We start from the raw sequence: 21,305 nt of genomic DNA on the forward strand, positions 1-21,305 counted from the left end.
TGATTTCTCTACAACAGGAAGGCACTGAGGTTCTCCTGCCACATAAAAACTTCTTCATTAAAGACTTAATGGCTTCTACGTAAATACAGTGATAGTGCGTAGTACAAGCAGTTTGGAATGGCCTGGTGTTCCATGCTGACTGTTTGAAGTTAAATAGACACAACTTTTCTCAAGGATTACTTATTTCTGTTTAGTGAGAACAGGTCAGAGTTGTTTCAAGGCTCGCAATTTTATTTCTCTTAAGCATAGAGGTGAGAGACTAAATGAAGGCAATAGTATATTGCTCTAAATATGATAATACTTAATAACATGGACAGAAGCTTTCACCGATGCTGTTCCTGAATTAGTGGCACCTTATTTTAGAAGTCAAATGACAGATGAGAGAGTCCTAGCGCTGATGGCCAGGAAGGATCAGAGCAGCTGGGTCCTGTGCCACTGTTAGGTTATGTAGAATACCACACAGTGTCTGATTAAAATCTTTGGACTCTGATTTGGGCTGTGTTGCAACCGTCTGAGCCTCTGTAAAATTAAGTATTAAACTTTGGCACGTATAATCACTCAACTTCAAGTTCGAGCCTCCTCCCGCCACCAACAGCAGCAAGTGTAGTACAGCTTAGAAATCTAGGTTTTAATAGCACAGAGTGCAAACTCTGAACACTTGAACTTGCATATGGATGCTTTTGCACGACGTAACCAACAAGTTCAGTGTGCAGCTACAGCAATGACTGGGCAGATGCAACACTTCATCCCTGGTAGAGAGGGAAAAGCCCGCTCCCAGCAGCACTGTCCCATTTCCCCCCTGCACAGACCCTGTCACTTGACTTCGAGCCAGTTCATGAAATGGGCAGAGGATTAAAAACCTACACGAGGCTAGCAAGCTGAACTGGTTCACCTTACGGTCCTGTGAGCACAACAGCTAGTACAAGTGAGGGAGCGCAACAGCATAGGAGAGAGAGGACTACCCATTCCAATGGCTTTGGACAGTGACAAGCACCAGCGTGTCGTCTGGTTGCAGCTTAAACTTTGGCTCTTCTAAGAGTCTGAAGCTTGTGAGGAAACTTAGCTTATTTTATCACTATCTTTCTGATGAAAGAAGAGAGTTTAATGTTACTGTGATTATCAAGATCAGATAAATGTTTTCCGTTAGCCAAGAGCTGATTCCTATCTCCCTTTAAAAATACAGTTTCCTGTGCAAACAGTTCACGTGCTAAGCAAGTAATGATACATGTTGACCTTGGTCATAATACGTTAAAACAGCAAATTTATTCTAACTGCTTAAGGAAACATTGTATTTTAAACATCCATTGTCACTGTTTGCTGGTAACTTCAGTACAAAGATCAGGTACCTGTCTCAAAACCTTTGGTAGCATAAACAGTACCTTAGATGTGCACTTATTTTTTTATATATTTTAAAGCTTTACTGAAAATACCGATTCTTTCTCTTGAGCCTTAACTTTTCCTATATATTCAGGTCTTCTCAAAACATTTCATCAATCAAATACAGAAAGAAAGAGTTTGGCTATCTTGTCTGAGAACAAAAAAGGTGGAATAGAGAGTCTAGACTTTGGGGGGCATACAAGGCCACCTATTTTAAAAATGTTTTTATGGAAAAAAGCAAGATATCAATTACATGTCCTCTGAAACAGGACAGATGCTTAGCTATCCGCTGACTCAGTCCTCAAAATACTGCCCTTATGTTTTGCAGGCTGTATCTGTCAAGTTTTCATGATATGAAGGCTTAAAGAAATCCCTTCTGTCCCAGCCTGCACGGTCCATGCTTTTATATGATACGCTTTTAATGGAAATGTTTGATTTTATTTACTATGAGCTTGCCTTAAACTTTGATTTGATGTTTACACGGCAACAACTCTGTAAATTTATACAAAATTCTCAAATAGTTAACAATGTATTCATTAAAGACTTTCCCCCTATTACAATTATACGTCGCTTGCTCTAGATAAGGAGTATAGGTTTAATTTTAAATCGTAACCAAAGATGTGTGCCTCCATATAGAGGAGGCACATACAACACATAACTGCCCTTCTCAGTCAAGGAAAATCATACTCTATATGCACTGATGTAATTTGAAGTACTTTTAAGGAGATAATTTAAAGTCTCTGTTTTTTAATTTCCCCCCTCGCCCGCCTTACACTTACAGCAGGAAGACCTTTTCTTTAACTAAATCTCCCTTTTTTCCTTCATAGAGTTGATGTAACTGAAGTTCAGATAGCCATAACAATGCTGCTCTTGATATCTGCATGTGGTGGAACAGCAATATGGGACTATAAGGTAAGTGTATTAAGTATTCAGAGTTCCTGTTGAGTGTTCACAGTTCCTATGGTATTTGAAGCTATCCCGTGCAAGTCCCATGAACACCTACTAGTTGTCTAATGTTCTGTTTTAGCTTATTGTGCAAGTGTAGGTTATTTTATGTTGTAATTAACTTAGATATAATGGTGTGACTTCCCATGCACAAATCTAGACCTACATAGAGGAAAAAAGACCCGAAGCTATCTCGTGCAAGTCCCATGAATACCTACTAGTTGTCTAATGTTCTGTTTTGGCTTATTGTGCAAGTGTAGGTTATTTTTATGTTGTAATTAACTTGGATATAATGGTGTGACTTCCTATGCACAAATCTAGACCTACATAGAGGAAAAAAGACCCCATCTGCCACATACGAACTTCTGATCTGGAACTAATACTCTGCAGATACTTAAGCTTTAACAAATAGCTTTTGTTCTAGTTTTATTTCTTTTGTATATTTTATTGTAAGACATACATTTCTGTTCAGTTAAACGATTTATAGGATGCTTTATTTTCAAATTTAAAGATTAAATGCTTCAATCTAACAAAACCATGGGATGAAGTTAGGGGGTTTTTGGTTAAGTAATCCAGATTTACGTGCCGATGGAGATGTACTGATTTTTAACAGTTATGTCAAAGCTGACATAAATGTAAATATCTATATTTAAAGAATTGTTTTCTGTCCAAAAGAATTTCCCTATCTCTGGCTTTTATTCTGATCTTTAAAGATGCACTTTAGTGGATGGGATCAAAAGTATATTAGACTAACATCTTCAACCTTTCTAGGGTCTTTATTCAGAAATGTGTAGTTCTGCTTGGCTACGGCGCATGGAAGAGCTGAGAGCATTCCATGCTATTGGTAACCAATGCAAATTAATCTAAACATAAACCACCAAGTAATTCAAATTAATTCACAAGTTTACTCAGCAATTAAGAAATGTTTAGCTAAACTTTGTCTCCTTTCCCCATCCTGCAAGATGCTTTTGTTCTATTTTCAAACAGCTTATTTTCGTGTTGGAAAATAAAGTAGGTGCATGATTGATTTTTCTTCAGTATTAAAATCTGTGGTAGTTATGCTGTATCTCAAAACAGTCTATATTCAAAAATATAGTCAATGGTTTCAATTGATTACTACTTCTTTTTTTTAAATCCTCTGCTGCCTTTGGAAGTTTCCTTGAAACTGCAATTGATTCTGAAAGGTAACTGTTTAATTAAAATTTGTATCTGGAGACTATTCTAACTGCAAAGATACAGCATACAAACAACATGTACCAAAACACAAAGCAGGCAGATGGTGTTTGTGTTTCCTGTGGTTCGGTATTGTGTTACCCGGTGAAATAGAAGGAACTATCCTTCCCCCCTGCCCGCCGCCATGCCTTGGTGATGCAGTAGTCTGTGTCAAGTTTTTGCTTACGTAGTAAAAGTGTTTGAAGAATATCGTAAGGACAAACACAGTAAGATTTAGCTGAATTTCAAGACCAGAACTTAAGTACTCAAAAGTTGAGTTTAAACATTATGAAAAAAATTCGTCCTCTCCTTAGTAAGGAAACAAATTCCAAACACTGTCCTCCTGAGCTTGTTCCTGGGAAAGCCAGAGTTCAAATAAAACAATTGTTTAGTAGGTATCAGTAGCTTTTTTTAATCACTTTTTAAAAAAGGTGTTATCCTTAACTTTTAATATCTTTCTCTTGTTTTTCCTGCTAAGGTCCCTTTGGTGGGCTTAGAACTGAAGTTCTTTGCAGTTTTTGGCATCCTGTGTGGAACAGCACTTTCTTTTTTCAATTACTTCCGTGTCATCTTTGGAGGAGGGGTTGGAAAGAATGGATCTACAATAGCAGTAAGTTGCTTTAAAAATCTGAATGAGGTTTGAATAATTTATGCCCATAATTTATTGCATTTATGATGATCATAAGGGTTTTATCTGTTTAAGTGTTTAAGCAGACAAGCATATGAGCATGTGAGTGTGAGATGGCTAAAGCAAAGACTTCATTATCTACCTTCTCTCTACCTGTTACTGGATTTCTTCTGTCGCAGGAACCAGCAATGAATTGTCTTACAAAATTGATTAGTGGTCACTGCAAAGGACACTAACAGCATTGGCATAATGCTAATGGACTTTCCCTGAGTTTTGACAGCTCTGGTTTTGTCCAATGGGATTTCCAATACATATAAAATCTGGACCTTACTGTGTGACTGAAGCCTAAGACAAATCTTCTGTCCATTTGTATTTCAGGGAACAAGTGTTCTTTCACCAGGCCTGCACATTGGACTACTTATCACACTGGCCATTATGATCTATAAAAAGTCTACAACTCAGCTGTTTGAAAAACATTCTTGCCTGTATATCTTGACATTTGGATTTGTGAATGCTAAAATCTCACAGAAATTGGTGGTAAGGAATCTTGTTTCAGTCCCCTAAAACTGAACTGGTTCTTGGTGTAACACTTGCTGGATCAGTGGGCACTGCAAGTTTTCCCATTCTGCTCTGCCACTATGTTACCAGTTTCATTATGACCAAGACACTGAACTAGACTCAGGCTCCTACAGAGAGATTACATATGATACTGATGCAAACACATACTTACTGTTCAATGTACTGGTTAGAACTTTCAGTTTTGTTTAACTTACTCCTAGAAATATACTGTCTGTCTTTATTATCAGAACTGTGGTCCCTCAAGCCTTACTAACAGTGCTGTGACTTCTGATTTAATTATCTGAAATAGGAATTTACTTTAATCATTAAAATGAAGATATAAACTTTTCTATCTTTATCTCTTTTGTAATTAAAATACTTCATCAGTGGATTAAAAAAAGCAAAATCTGCCTTACTACATATTTGCTAGCAACAGTAATCCAGCCAGCTGATTTCTCTCCCCCCCCCGCGTGACATTTCTCAAACACTAGAAAACAGGTATTCTACAGACTTTCTGGCTAAACAGGAGTTCACCTAGTGAGCTACTGACTTGGTTCAAGAGAGAGAATGCTGATAAGAAGACTGAGCCTTAAGATTGTACTTGAGGCAGTTCAGACACCTTGGCTCCCTTGCTCATTCAGAGGACCCCGGGGTCCTTGTAACCAGCAGTCATCACTGTACGTGTGTCAGCTCTCACTCATGGGCACTTCGGAGCAAACCATGTTTCCCTTGATGCTTTATGTGTGGATTTGAGGATAGTCCGCTCCAGAGGCAAATCTGTAAAGGTAGTGGGGAAAGGATTTCGTGGGTTTAGCTCTCACGGTTTTCTGATACTATTTCAGGAGGCCTTGTCCTTCAGGCACTCTGGAGTGAGCAAACTGCAGTAAAAACTTCAGGCGTGACCAGCTGGGAGGCCCAGTGGAGACATGAACCAAGGCCTGTGCAGCTTGTGTGGATGTGCCAGAGCTGCTCCACGGGCACTAACACTGCATAGCTGTTGCACATCATGCCAGATGTGAGCCACAAATTGCTCCCTGCAGCAGATCCCTGTAGCAGGAGAGATGCCTCCTTAGCTGGCTTAGAGCGGAAGCCTTTGTCAGCTCTCCTCTGGATGTAAGCCTTTGTGGTTTGTCCTGTCGTTAGACTGGGACACTCACAGGCTTTTCTATGAATTTTGCTGATAATTCAGATAGCTGTTATCACTGATTAAAGTGCTATATATTGATTGAATAACCTGGAAAGAGGTTACTTGGTCCTTGGGAAAGAAACGGTCAGGGAGCAGCAGGCCCTGAAGCATTTGTGAAGCCCTTGGCCTGCCTGCTGATTGCTTCCCAAGAACTGTGGACAGCAGGCTGTCGCTGGGCAAGGATATCATGCTGGTTTTCTGGTAGTTACACTGATCTTGCAGTGATGCACTTTTGTGTCTCTTTTCTTCTTTCTTTCTTTTTTTTTAACATAGGTGGCTCACATGACAAAAAGTGAAATCTGTCTTCAGGACACTGCATTTATTGGGCCAGGACTTCTGTTTTTGGACCAGTACTTCAACAGTTTCGTTGATGAATATATTGTTTTATGGATAGCATTGGTAAGCATTTTGTTTTATACTTTTCGTTTAGAGCATACTTAAAGGAATGGATTGAGAACTGTCCCTGTCATTCTGCTCTGCCATGTCTGACTTGCTCAGATTTCAGCTGTCACTGCGGAGGGACTGCCAGGATACCATGTAAACGTGTATTTTGGGAGCTGACTGGCTTTCTTTCCTCGGAACAGATGTGAGAGTAAATTTACAGATCTCTCTTGTAATTATGCTTTAGTCCAGGTGGTTTGTTTAAAGTTATTCTGCGAACTGCAGACTAACCTTTGTTTATCAGACTTTGTAAGTGTTTAGTGCTGTTTGTTCTTTGGGTTTTGGGGTGTTTGGTTTTTGTTTTTCTTTTTCCTTCTAAACTAGACCACTCTATATCTGTATGTTAAAAAATGCTTGTTAAACTTGTCACTTGGATAGATTCTGATTAAAGTATAGCTGAATTTATAGTAGGGACAATTTTAAAAAATACTTGGATTTTTTTTAACCTGTTCTGTTTTGTTCTTTTGAAGTTCATATCCTTGTTTGATATGCTGAGATATGCCACTGGTGTATGCCTACAGATTGCTGCTCATCTTCATATACATGTCTTCAGAATTTCATCTCATCAAGCTCCTGAACAGGTTCAAAACCATAATGACTGATTAAATAGGTCAAGGACGAGAGAAGAAGCAGTTAGGGGAATGTTGAATGAAACAGCCTCTCTTGGGAAGACAGATTAAGCTTTTCAAGAAAATAGGTTTATGAGAAAGCTCACTCTATCCCTGACATTACCAGATGTTAGAATTACTAAATACAAAGTCCTGCAGATTCTATTGTGATCAATACTTTTGAACCAGGATGTATTTTTCCCCCCATTTCCTAGACATGGCAGCTGTGTTATTTCATACCATGAATACTGCATTTGAAACTTTTGCCATTTCCTGTTAGGTACCCTTAATTCTGTACTTCTGGTCTGGTGAATGTAGACTGCAAACCAAGGTGCTACCAACCAGAATTTGAAGAGGAATTTCACTTTTCCCTAGACGAAGTGACTAATCTTCTAGCGTTAGTTCCTAAAGTCTTCTTGGGACTGCTGTGAAGTGGTGGTTGGAGGTATCAGTGAATGCAGTACTGCATTATTAAGACTGGTAAAACGAGGCATCCATGAGGTAAAACTACTCGTTAATCTCTGTTCTGGTATTTCTAAAGAACAAGCTACTGGATCAGTAGGATGAAGGAGGTATAGCTCAGGAAAATTTTCTTCTATTTCAAAATAGTGTTATGAGTGCCTTTGGGATTCACGCATTCTCTAGTATCTAAGTACATAACCTACTGTTACTAAATACAATTGTAGCTTGCATTTTCCTTCAAGGCCAGTTTCTGGTTTTGTGGTCGTAATAAGGCTTGCCTCATTGTATTCCATCATTATCTAGACTATAGGTAGTTGTGTACTTCGAGGATACTAACTTTACCTACTCTAACTTGTATCTGTGAAACTACGCAAGTGAATGACAAAGTTCACTGATAAATGACTGTGACTGTTTGACTGTGACAATGCAACCCACCCGTATGTAATTCCCTCTGAAGTATGTATGTTTGCTATCGCTGTGTTCATCTACCTTATGATCTATCTAATTTGTCTTGTAGCTATCATTGTACTTTATCCAAACAAAACTGCATGGAACTAAACCCCAATGTATAGTAAAACTCTCCAAAACAGAAAGTCAGGCCCAGTATCAGCCCTTCTCTTTCTTTAAGAACAGACCCACTGGCTAACATAATGTGCCTAGCTAAAGGGCTGCTGTTGCATTAGAGAAAAGCTGAATGAAAGTAGCTTATTATCTGTACAAGCAAATCATGACTTGCACACAAACCCTATAAGCTTAAGCTCCTTTAAAGAGGTACTATTTGAACATGGTTTTTGTAAAAAGCTGTTGAATGTAAGTGTCTGTTACCACTTTCAGTTGCTGATATGTAGCTGAGCTGTGAGTTCATAAAGTCCTTCCTGAACTGTACAATAAAAAATGCTATGGTTTGTTTTAAAAATATTACCACTGCGGCTTTCTAGCTGCACATTAATTCAAAAAGACTTCCTGAGGTGTTTAAGGAACTTTAAAAGTGGTGTATTGTCTGCTACATTTGGAGGGAATAAAACACCAGCTACCACACTCCTGCCTAAGAAGGATGTACTGATATACCTGAGGGATAACGGTAACAGTTTCTGCCAAAGGACTAGCATTCTAAGTGACTAATATCAATTCCAAATGAATCCTACTACTCCTATTTGAGGCTGGGAAAGACATAGCATCTACATGTGAACTTAGCCTGAACGCAGGCCACGGGCAAATAGAAGAGAAGATGGTAAAGACCGTTTCAGTTTGTGTGAATACTGTCAACAAATTAACCACCTGATGAAAAGACATAGGCAACTTTTTTAGAGTGAGAAGGTTTGGTTCCCCAGAATGCTCAAAAATGTGTCATGTAGTAGTAGGTATAAGTAGTTTTAAGGATATGATTGAGGTACATGGGTGATGATAGGAAACTAATGCAGAAATCGGTCAGAAAACCAGAAACATGAGGCAATACTAACAAATAACCTAGTATTGAAGACAGGAAGCAAAAACTGTTAACTGTATTTCATAGCATCATCTAATTATCCTTAGAGGGCTGAGACTTGGCAGCACAGTTACAAATTAGCATAGTTACCTGTTACCCACCAGAGGCCATATTTGCCTCATACATCATTCTAGCAATGTAACTTCTGTGTTTGCTCCTTCCCTGAGTCCCAGCAGACGCAGAACAAAAACGGCTGCATACCAGTTGCTTGTTCAACTTCAGTTGCAACCTAATAGCTCAAGTTTCTGTAAGTTAGCCGTCACTAATCTGGCTCCCAGAACTGGAGAACCATCATCAAATGACTTGACTCTGAACTAAAAATGCTAGTAAGCTGAGGAGAAGAATCTGTATGGTCTGGTTTTGAAATACATTGTTACAAGAACATCACATCTGTGCGTGTGGGCGTGTGGATGGTTTTTGTTTTATATACTATTGTATTAAATCTAAGCATTAAATGTTAGGAACTACTTAATTTGTAAAAGTGGATACTCAGGTGTAATGGTTTTCTGTAAAAACAAACTGCATGCAAGCTAAGCCTATTGTTTAATTTATACTGATTTACTGTAATGAGATACATAAAAGGTAAATGCTTTATCCTTAAAACTTAGGCCTCCCTAAATTGCTAGTCATTTGGAATTGCAAAAAGTAATATTCCATCTCAAAGGCTTGTAATAACTTGTACTAAACTACTTCTGGCAGTGGTTCTACAAGAACTATATACCCCAAAATGCATAATGTTTAATTATGCTTACTTTAGCAGATGTCACAGAAAGCTGTGATACTTAGCTCATCATTCAACTAAAGAAACCTGCTTTTTGGACAAATTACAGCCGTTCATAAATCTTTTACTAGTACAAAGATATTACAATGCCTAGCCTAACAAAAGTTAACAAAATTTACTTTAATTTACCATAATACACATCATTAAACAATCTTACATGAGCTATGTCATACTCCGTGAACTTCTATAACTGCTGATATGTCAGCAGACTAAATGTTGAAACTATGAAAATCTTAAAGTCTGCAGCTTGTGAAAAATGCTTGCATTGGCACAATGTACCTAAAGGCCTAAAGTTATTATGTAAAAGCTGGGTAATGCATTTTTCATTAATTCTGCCCATTGTTACAATTTGGCATTATAAAAAGTGAAGCAATTTAAACAGTCCAATGCTACTGAAAGTGAGTATTAAGTAGTTAAAGACTAATTGGACAGACAGTAAATGGTTTGTGGCCCATTCTGCCCCCCCCCCCCGGTAATATACTAATATACACTCTTACAACATTATCAGACATGAGATTAGAACAATCCATTAAAGCATTTTATAGGAACTTTAAAACATTTAAATCTTAACATACTTCTCTATGGCTAATGCCTATACTTGTATCATATTACTTAGGTACAAGTTGTTTCTCCATTGAGCCATCAGAATAACATGGACTGAAGAGACTTGCGAACAGTTGCCATCTCCTGCTGTTGCTGTTAGAAGAAAAGGAGATAATACTGAACAAATGCCATATCAGTATGATTCCTTTGAGATAATTAAATGAATGTCAAATGACTTTTTTACAGAATGTTCTATTTTTGCATTTATCCAACTTCTTCATAGATCTGATACTTACCGTGTCCATCATAATCTTCTTCTGCAACATAGCCATTTCTTTGCGAAGTTCACTTTGTGCACCAGCTAGAAGATTTTCATTGTTCTTCTCCAGCTCTTCCATGCTCTGAAGTTAAGGATAATCTTAATTCAGAACTGTTCAATGTCAAAGGGCTAATTTAAAACAAACAAACCAACCATTATTCAGACTACAATTTAATTTTAACAGCAGCAGTGGTCACTGATAACTCATTAGTTTTGTCACGAACTTGACAGACAAATCATACAGGACTTTGTACTCCAGTCTACATTCCTGTTTAAACAATATAGACCCTGTGAAGGAAGCAGCCCCCTCCACTCAGCATCTGTGTGGTCTGAGCTAGTTATCCTGCATTTCAATAAAGGTAAGAGTTCTACAAGAAAAGATTAAACAGGCATCTGTCAGGAATGATAGGGGGTTTAATATTATGATAACCTTGGAGACTTGAAGTAAGGACTATAAAACCCATTAAATTTCCTTCTCTCTGCATACTTCTCCCCAGATAAGCCAAGTAAAGGTCGCTGGTTATCTTCCCTTTTGTACATACAATTATGCCTAACTCCGTGTATGTGTGTAGTTGCATCTTCCTTGACTTGTATTCAGTTAAGCTTATTTGAGGCTTGATTTCTACCTTTTGATCTTCTTTGAGGAGAAAAATCAAAGTAATACTTGACCTTCTGTTTAGTTTTTCATCTTTGATGATGACATTTTTGACATTTTGGAACAGTTATTTTTTATTAACGCTTCTGTTAATATCCTCTGTAAATTCTGACTATCATAAATTAAGAGTTGTTCTATTTCAGATTTATTTTTCGAAGCTACCAGGCTTGGGGAAAAAAAACCCGTATCATAACTAACTGAAATTTCAAAACGCGACCAGTGAGGAAATGACTTGAACAGAAATTAAGGTTTGTCGGAAACTGACAGACTTGAATCCACCCCATGTACCAGTATATACTGGGGGCCACACAGCTGGAAAGCAGCTTGGCAGAAAAGGACTTGGGGGTCCTGGTGGACACCAAGTTGAACATGAGCCAACAGTGTGCCCTTGCAGCAGAGGTGGCTAATGGTCTCCTGGGCTGCAGTTGGAGAAGTGTTGCCAGCAGGTCGAGGGAGGTGATCTTTCCCCTCTACTCAGCACGGGGAGGCCACGCCTGGAGTCCTGGGTCCAGTTCCGGACTCCTCAGTACACAAGACATGGACATACTGGATAGAGCCCAATGAAGGGCCACAACGATGATTAAGGGACAGGAGCATTTCTCTTACGAGGAAAGGCTGAGAGAGCTGGGACTGTTCAGCCTGGAGAAGAGAAGGCTCGGGAGGGATCTTATCTATATACATAAATATGTGAAGGGGGGGTGCAAAGAAGATCGAGCCAGGCTCTTGAGGTGCCCAATGACAGGACCAGAGGCAATGGGCACAAACTGAAAACATAGGAGGTTCCCTCTGAACATCAGGAAACACTTTTTTACTGTGAGGGTGACTGAGCACTGGCACAGGTTGTCCAGAGAGGCTGTGAAGTCTCCATCCTTGGAGACGTTCAAAAGCCATCTGGACGTAAGTCCTGGGCAACCGACTCTAGGTAGCCCTGCTGTACCACCTGCTGGCTGGACCAGATGACCTCCAGAGGTCTCTTCCAACCTCAGCCCTTCAGTGATTCTATGGTACTGTGCCTCTGCATTCATTACAAAACAAATCGTTTACTTTCATTTTTCTCACAGCTTAGATTTCTAATACCTTACTTAGAAGAATAGTGGGGGAAGGAAATTCTGGGAAAAAAGTGTTTTGTTCTTAGTGTAAAATGAGAGGGATTTTTATTTTTCTTTTTACCAAAAAGTCAAATTTTTGAGTAGTTGTGCTCATAATCATTTTTTGTTTGCTGTCTAGTATGTTAGCTACTTTGTTAAAAAAAACAAAACAAAACACCACAGCTGATCAGTATGAATCATGTGTTTAAAATACAATATGCTCTGTAAGCACTGTCTAAAAACACAGTGTTTGTAGAGACTGCCAGCAAATAATACAAAAATTACGCATAAAGCCACAGGGAAGTTAATCAGGACTGATTACATAACCATCCAGCTTACCAGGTTACAGAAAGGAAAACCCTTTCTAATGAACGTTGCTTAGGAAGAGGTGAAGGGAGTTCTAACTGGGCAATTTTAAGGGAATTACAATTGAGTTTGTTTAAGGGTCACTTTCTTTGCATGAAGCAGCAGTAGCTAGAAAGGTTAATGACAGAAAAAAATTGGTATCTAATTCTCTTTATGGGGGATGCACCTGCCAGCAGTAATAAAAGCAGTAAATTGCAGCCTAAGATGTATTTTTAATAGATTGTCAAGGTTCACTTTTTTACATAATCTAGGGGAATAATTAAGACAAAATCCTGATGATTTAACTGACCTATATAACCTTTAAACTGGTACAAAACTGTGTTCTGTTTAGAAAGTATGGCTAAATATTTGAAAGAGGCAAGCCAATCAGATCCCTGTAAGAACACATTTAACTAAATAATTTATTAAACAGATGCGATGCGTATGCATGTATAGAGAGAACCAGCCATGTTCTTAACAAATAAGGGAAAGATACTAACATGAATGTTCATGCAAAGCTGTTATTTTCCTTAAATGAACTGCCAATCTCTGTATTTTATAAAGGTTGAATTAATACAGCTTTCTTAAGTGATGTGATAGGGATCAGCTGCCTTCTAAGAAGAAAATTTACTGTACCTTTAAGAATTGCTCATAGAGTTGCTTGATGGTTTTCAGTCTCTGACTTTGAACTATTCTTGCCTGTTGAAAAACTTTTTGTTGCTGACGAAACATATTCTGAAGCAGAAGCAAAAAAAAAAAAAAAAAAGACATTAGTTAACCAAAAGCGCTTGGACAGCAACACCTATGTCATTTGTCAAAATCAGAAATTCTGCCTTCACTGGAAATTGGGTCATACAATGTAGATCTATGCCTGGAGAGTTATCCTTGTTCTTATTAATGAAAGAAAGACTGAAGTCTGGATTAAGCCCTGAGTCACCTCCTGAGGTCCCTTCCAGCCTGAATTACCCCTACGAGATCCTATGAGGATTGCTATCCAGCGCAGTTCTCGAGGGTATCCCAGGGAAATGTGCTGCCTAGGGAAAAGCAAAACTGGCAAATGTGCTGGGAGTACAGGAGTATCGTGAATACATTCCATTGTATAGCTCCTATCCCCTTTCAATCATCAACTTCTCATACATTTATTATATGCAGGCATATTTTTAAGTAATGCATGCTGAAAGACAATTACTTTCCTTTACTCCTTTGTTCCCTTAACCCAAAGACTATGGATGCACAGAATCAGCACACATCTTTCTTCTCCATAAATGGTCTTGGCATTTCTCAAGCCACATGCTGGCCTAGGACATCACTGCCATTTATACACTTGCAATAAAGTTTATAAATGCACCCCTCTTCACTTTGAAATATATCCCAAAAGTTAAACATGCACAGTTTGAGAGCCACCAAACATGAATGATTTTTTTAATTAAGAGGCAAACAATCGTATGTTTGTTTAAACTACATAAAGTATTTTTACATTTCTGCATTCTTAGGTGTCTAAACAACAATATTCCCTCCTTGTGAAAATACCATGAAACACATGCTATGTGGGAAACCCACCGCTAGTTTTTCTTCCTGCTCCTCTGCTTTCTGCACATCTACATCCCACTGCTGAAATAAAGTCAGGAACTGCTGGGAGAACTCATGGTTGAGCTTCTGCCTATAAATAGATGCTAGCCATAAGTATGACAAATGCTATGAAGAATTACAAGGAGAGCTAAGGTTCAACACACACATGGAGTAGAAATAAAAGGAGCTGGCATAGATAAAGGAACAGGCTATTTTGACATCTGGCCCTAACTGAATACTGTATGTTTTGAAAAACCGCATGCGCGCACACACACACGCTTCCTGAGTGAATGTGGGTGATACACATACAAGCAGACAGCACTCACATACAAAACTCAGGTTAAAAAAAAAAAATACAACTTTTCTTCCTAACAGTGTCAGGTTTTCTGAGATTTACTATGTTTTTCTAACCCAAGTACAGATCTTGGCTTTAACACAATGAAAAATCTATTGGCTCATTCATTATGAGCTAATATTCATTATTAGCTCAATCATTAGTTCATTATGCTCTAGTTTCTCTATGTAAACTTAAATTTTGTCAATGCAAGTTTCAAATACGTATATAAAAACAGTTACAAGTATTTCTGACTTTCAGTTTTTAGCTGTCTCATTTTTTCCGTTTGCTCCACCTGTAGTATCAGATGTAGTAATTAAATATGCCTTAAGAGGCGAGAGGAATGTTATGTAAGGTGAAAATTATTTAAAATGTGAAAATGAAAATTATTTTCTTTCTTAACCAGAATGATATAAAAATTTCACTGAACATTTTTCAGTTTTCAAGTAGAAACAGAAAATTCCAACTGAAGTGGAAAAAACATTATTTTAAAAGACAAAAATAACATCAGAGGTCATTTTCCATGAAAATAAAAAAAAGTAAACCCAGCTCTATAAGGTACCTAGTTCTCAAAATTCCAAATCTTAAGTTTCTCCATTCAAAAGAGAAAGCACTATGCTAAACTATTATTACTGTCAATTTAACCAAGTGGACACAACTGGAGGCAGCAGAAACAGAGGACCTGAGCAGGTATTTAACTAGTAGATACTCTACTTGCTATTTAACTGCAAGAAGATGGATCAACTATCCATGCTGTGACACAAAACGGAATTTGATTTCACAGGTTTGAAAAACAAGGGTAAATGTTACCTTTGCTCCTGCTGTGTTTTCCAAACATGTTCAATCTTCTGGTTGCTGGTTTTGAGTGAGGCTTTCGTATACATTTCTAATCTTTTCCTCTTAGCTAAGAGAGCCTTGTTAATGTCAGCTAAAAATCAAAGAATGTTTAGAAATGAAGCATACCAAGATACGTTGTGCCTTTTATTAAAAATGTTAATGGGTTACGCTTTGGAGAAGCAAACGAGGTGTGTTCTAATGAAAGAAGCTACTGTGATCTGGGCTCCTGGCTGCTGTGTTTAGTGTCCCTCCACCTGCTATTGGCAGTGGTGAGTGCTGCTTCCCCGAGGCCCCCATACACCCTAACCGACACCTGGCCTCTGGAGTTGAAACCACTCATTGCCCAGCCCCACCAGCTACCCTAGCATCTGCTTCGAGTCCCACCTCTCTCGGGGGCCAGACCAAATGGGACCTACCATGATGTGATTCAGCTTTAGCTTCTTTCATTCTGGGCAGGACGGTGGCAGGTACGGTGTCAGACTGGCTCTGAGCAGACACACGCAGTGAACTGAAACTGTCCAGCGGTTTGAACTCAGGGTAGCTGCAGTGCTTCCATTATGTACATTTAAATCAGTTCCTTACACACTGTCATCACGTGTTCCCCTACTGATTATGGCCCAACGTGCACTTCTAACGTATCATCCATACAATAACTCACATATATGCTTGAAACACTAGAACCACTGTCCAACAAGTTCACGCTGCGTATCCTCAAACATTGTATTTGGATATCTCACAGTCTGTAAATTCTCCATTCAAAGCTAGAGATACCTTGCACAAACCTGACTGAGTACAGTCATCTTGCTCTTTTCTCTAGTATCTAATGATGTTTTAGTCACACCATCAAAATCCTCATTAGTTCAGCTGCATGACTGCAGTGCCAGCTCAGTTTCCAGACCTTCAAGGAATTTAGTTATGCTGACACTTTTTAATTTTTTTTTTCCTCCTAGAAAAACCACACGTTTCAGAGTAATAGTCAAATTACTTAGATTTTCGAAATAAATTAAAGGTAGTATGTGATTACTATCACTGTGCACATAATGAATGAGCGAATGACAAACTTTTTCATACTTCAGAGAGACTGTACTTTTTAAAAAGTACTCAAGTTAATGTAAGTTAGTATGTTTCACTTAATTAAATTTCAATTTAGTTCACTTTAAATCTCCATTTGGAGATTTAACAAACAAGTCACAGCTTAAGGTTAATACAGCAATTTCTTTTCCTTCTCACTGTAGGTTTCAGGAAACATCTGCCAAACCTCTCTAATTTGCTGAGACATCTGCCCCTGCTAATGCCAAACCTATTATTTTTGAGCAGACAGGATCCTCTCTGATCCATTCATTTTCCTTCCTTCTATCCTATTTTTGAGTCTTCAATAACAAGCAATCCTAGCTTTTCAACACTGAAATCCTCCCTCTATCTAGATTGCTAGATCTACAATAGCATTCCGATATGTACCTTAACAGCAAGAAGTCTTAATTCATGGATTAAGGAATTCCTTTAACTTCCTCTTTCACCTTAAGATTTACATGCAAGTAATGACTGTGTACAGCATTTTTTTTATACATACAATGAAAGTATTAACCAGCTATCGAGTATGTAATACCGGCATTAAGATGGTTTCCTTTCTTACACGGCTTTTTGATGCTTTGTTACACTGTGATGTGTATTATAAATTCTTTACAAGTGAAATGTGTTTTGTCTCTAACCTGTCAGCTATCTCAAATTCAGCTGGAAATTTAACTGTAAGTACAGCCATCTGAGGATCTGATTATGACTAAACTAAATCCAACTCGGTGACATGTATAAATCTCTCATCACTAGATGACTGGCGTTACTTAGCATCATTCTTTAGCTCTTCTAGAAACTTGTACTCTTCTTCCTGACTGCTGAAATTCTCTTTTCTACCGGTTCCCTGTTCTCTAGATTTCTGAAGGTGCGGAGTACAGACTGCTCTCTAGCTCATTCTGTATCGCAACTACAATCTACTTCCAAAATTCCTTGTCTAGAATTAGAACTATTTGTTCTATTCAGCTGCTTATATTAATATTTACACACCCCTAATTTCTCACACGTCTTTCAATCCCCAGTGTCTTCCACCTCACTGTAACAAAAAATTGAGTAAGAACAACAGCTAACTCACATTAACCCTTTTCTCTGCAATATAATCACTACCTCTTGCACCTCATCTTAAAATTGGAATTGATAATCAAAAGCACTTGTGCATCCTTCCCTTTTTGCTTTGTAATTACCTACACCAATACTTACATCTCACTTTATATGCAATTATTCCCTTCTCTTCTTTCTCTTTGCTCTACTTAGATATAACTTTTTTCTGAAAACTGGCTTTATTCAGAAATGCTGAAAAATGCTACAAAGACTGGTCATTTTATGTAAATCTTGAAAGTTATTTTATGGTACGGAAGTACTGCCAATTCTGCAACTTAAACATGAATTTTTTTTATTTATTAGAATGTAAATGTACATACCTCCAAATCTTTCCAGCATATTCTGTACTTCACCCCTACAAAACAGTGTTTAAAATTTTTATTTGCCCGTTTTCTGACTTTAGAATAAGTCCTGTTGTATACGCTTAAAACTAATTTTATTCACATGCCTATTGTAAGCAGTGACAGAGCTGCTAGTGTTCTACAGGATAAAAAATGACACTCCTTTTCCCCTCCTATGAGAGGTCTCTTTTTTAGACTAATTTGCTTTTTAAAAAAAAAAAATCACTACAATCTATTAACTTACTCCCCAGTAAAAAGGCAGTATTAGGCATTTAAAGGGTCTTGAGTGAGGGAGGACTGTAAATAAAATTGATCACTCCCTATACAAAAAGAAAACACAAAGGTATTTGGAAAATCAAATTAAAACAAGTCCATCACAGTTAGCATGACTGGCACAGTAAGAAAAATCCAAGACAAATAATATCAGGGTTGTTTTTACAACAACTTCAAGATGATAACACCAGCGTGTAAGGCAGTGGTACAACAGCTGACAAGTCCAAAAAGGGACATGGTGGGTAAAGAAAATGTTTATCTTGTTTTCATATCATCTTCTCCGCAGGGTATCACTTTATTTTTTGAAGAGCATAAAGGGGGGGGGGAGGGAGTATCTTCAACTCAATAGCTATAATCTTGCTAAAAACTATTTCAACATACACTTTATTACATTTACACTGCCCATAAATATTGAATTTCGTAAGATTTATCTGTAAAAATAATTTATTTCTCATGCAATAGTTGCATCATTTAAAGTAGTATCTTCAAGCAACTAAGGGAATAATTTATTTTTATCAGAGGGAAAAAAAAAGAAATTATCAACAATTTAGAATAAAATTTATATCCTCTTTTGAAAGAAACAAGAATTCTAAGAACTCACACAAATACATCATTTTTTATGCATGTTCAAAAGTATCTACAAAGAAACTACAGAATTACTCATTTTAAAATGTTACATTTTCTTTTTTTACCTACAACTACTGTATTATGTCACCTGATTTTTTTAATCAAATACTAAAAAAAAACCCGAAGCAAAACAAGCATAGTGGATAACTGAAATCAGTATCTATTTGAGACTTGCTTATTTTGCAAAAAAAAAAAACCAACCCTAAACTTACCCCACATCATCTGGAACCACATGAGTAGTCACCAAAGGTCTTTTCTTTCCATGCTTGTCCATTACTGGTGTTTCACCTTAATACAAATTTCAAAAAGATTTACAGAAGTATCTTGTATTTTGTGGGGGTCATTTGAGTTATTAAAAGTGTAATTACTTTCCTGTAATGCCACTTCTCTGAACATGTCTCGTGGGTCTCAGTTCCCATCCATAACACATGCAGCTCCTAAAACTTTGAATCTGGAGTTGACGCTGGTGAATTATTCTGCAAAGCTAGATTTGAGCTGGCACTGCCTTGAGTTCCTCTAGACTGGTCTCAACCAGTTTTAGTTTCTCTGTCCACTACTACACAATTACTCCCAACTCCCAATACAACAATCATCAGAAAGGTAAAAATAATCTAAAAATTGAAAAACCCCAATCTGTAAGAATTTCATTTTACTGTAAAATAAGTACTGAAATTGTGTACTCTGACCTTTAAAAAAGCAAAATCACAAATAGATACTTATATTCTTTCCAAAAAGTAAAAATCCTTGGCTGTCAGATTTCCAAGGGGGGGGAAGAGAAATTTATTCTGAACAGATGAAGAACGGAAGAAATTAAGAGGAACAAACCCCGAGATAACTGCTGAAACACAAACTACAAAAAACTATCATGTGATGAATAAGAACTGCATTTTTAAGCAAAGTCCACTTTTTTATGACACTCCCTCAAAATTAAACAAGAATCCCTTGGTTGACTTCTTTTCTTTTTTCCTTAGCTTTCTCTGCTTCTTCCTCTCTCTTTTCTTCGGTTAGGTTCTTCCTGAAGTACTCTTAACCCTGCCAGCATTAAGACTCCAACCACACTACCCGACTCAGCACTCCGTACAAGCAAGCAGAGCTCTTCTTCTGTTCTATCCTGATCCCACAATGTTATATGCAGCCAGGTGATGGAAGGATATGGCATTACAATAAGGTAACAAAATCATGTAAGAAAATCCTGCTCTACTGAAGACTCCACCTATAATTTTAAGACATAATAGTGCACTATACAGAGCTATTCTATTATGTTCTCTTCCTCTTACCAATCAAAATTATACAATAGGAGGCTAGCTGTCACAAACATTGTGAACCATGTTTGCTCAGACACTCGCTAACACAGAAGTGTCTTCATTTCTATTCATAGTCAGAAATACTACAAACTTCATGTTTAAAAAAAAAAAAAAATCATATAAGCACCTTCTCTAATATCTTCCTCTGATCCACTAAGCTCTTTTCTTTCCTCCTGAAAGTCATAGGTAGGTATGGCTTGATCTTCCTGCGCTGGTTTACCAGCTTTTCCTCCATGCTTTCTTCCCGATGGTGCCATAATGAGATTTTCTTCCTACTGAAACGGTATGTTGTATTTGTTACATAACTTCCCCCACAGTACTTTGAAGAGAAGTATGTTTTCATGCATACATTGACCTGTTATGGACACCCCTGTAACAGTCTCCACCTGTGAGGATATTCGAGCAGTCAAACTGTTCTAGTTTTGAGGTAATCCACAGGATTACTCATCAGTGGTGTTTTTAAGAACAGGGTAAAAAAAATATACCAGGGCTAGTAGCTACCTACTTTATTCTGCTGAAAAACAAGGAAATAAATTATGCACTTTCTTAAGGTGCCTGCCTGCTCGGCTTCCATAATGTTTATTACGTATTTTGTCATATCCAGTACTGCATTCCCAAAAAGCTATGCCAATAGTCTGTTTTACAAAATACGTTAAGTGCTAAACCATAAAGAACAATCTGCTTCTACAAGCCATCCCACACTAGACAGACAAATATACACACACATACGCCATTTTTAAAAATCCTGGGCAACTTTCACTTTCTGAATTATCTTTATTTTTAGCTATTATGCGTCTGCATTCTGTAATGTAACTAATGCAGTTTCTGTATCTGTAAATGTTTTACAAATACACTGCCCTCTTAAAAAACACTATTCATTACTTTAGTAATACTAATTTTTATATATTCTGTGTATTTTTATAAATATTCAAGGAGTAAAATATCAATTTAGAAGGAAAAGAGCATAGTTTTCATCATTAAATGCATGAGTGACAAAATCGTTTTTTTCTTAGCACTTTATCAACAATAGAAATAATATACAAATACAACAGGAAATAGCAAGCTACTGAATCCTTGCTGAAATATTTCTTCTCATTATCTTTGTCTGATAGCAAGAGGTATGAAGCATTTCAAGTTAAATGTCACATGACATATACTTTAAAAAATCTTCCAAAAAATAACAGGATTACTTAGAAGATGGAAAGAATACAGAAAAA

General features: G+C 37.5%; 2 protein-coding genes across 2 annotated transcripts in view; one reads left to right on the forward strand and one right to left on the reverse strand.

Moving 5' to 3' along the window:
• The window catches only part of CHPT1 (choline phosphotransferase 1), a 16,772-nt gene extending 6,311 nt beyond the window's left edge, over positions 1 to 10,461 (forward strand). The window contains exons 4-8 of the mRNA XM_009333051.1: positions 2,205 to 2,289; positions 4,013 to 4,144; positions 4,541 to 4,699; positions 6,180 to 6,305; positions 6,818 to 10,461. Of these exons, the coding sequence (XP_009331326.1) occupies positions 2,205 to 2,289; positions 4,013 to 4,144; positions 4,541 to 4,699; positions 6,180 to 6,305; positions 6,818 to 6,949 (634 nt within the window). The 3' untranslated portion in view covers positions 6,950 to 10,461. The remainder of the gene's footprint in view (positions 1 to 2,204; positions 2,290 to 4,012; positions 4,145 to 4,540; positions 4,700 to 6,179; positions 6,306 to 6,817) is intronic.
• Positions 10,302 to 20,351, reverse strand: SYCP3 (synaptonemal complex protein 3). The gene is made up of 8 exons (XM_009332946.1): positions 20,216 to 20,351; positions 18,997 to 19,072; positions 17,864 to 17,898; positions 15,348 to 15,465; positions 14,195 to 14,294; positions 13,271 to 13,369; positions 10,524 to 10,628; positions 10,302 to 10,380 (listed from the first exon to the last, which is right to left on the reverse strand). The coding sequence occupies exons 1-8, from the start codon at positions 20,343 to 20,345 to the stop codon at positions 10,327 to 10,329; spliced, it is 717 nt and encodes a 238-aa protein (XP_009331221.1). The 5' UTR covers positions 20,346 to 20,351; the 3' UTR covers positions 10,302 to 10,326.
• Positions 20,352 to 21,305: the final 954 nt, after the last annotated feature.

This window comes from Pygoscelis adeliae, unplaced genomic scaffold, assembly GCF_000699105.1.
Source record: "Pygoscelis adeliae isolate BGI_AS28 unplaced genomic scaffold, ASM69910v1 Scaffold38, whole genome shotgun sequence".
In the NCBI taxonomy this organism is placed as follows: Eukaryota; Metazoa; Chordata; class Aves; order Sphenisciformes; family Spheniscidae; genus Pygoscelis; species Pygoscelis adeliae.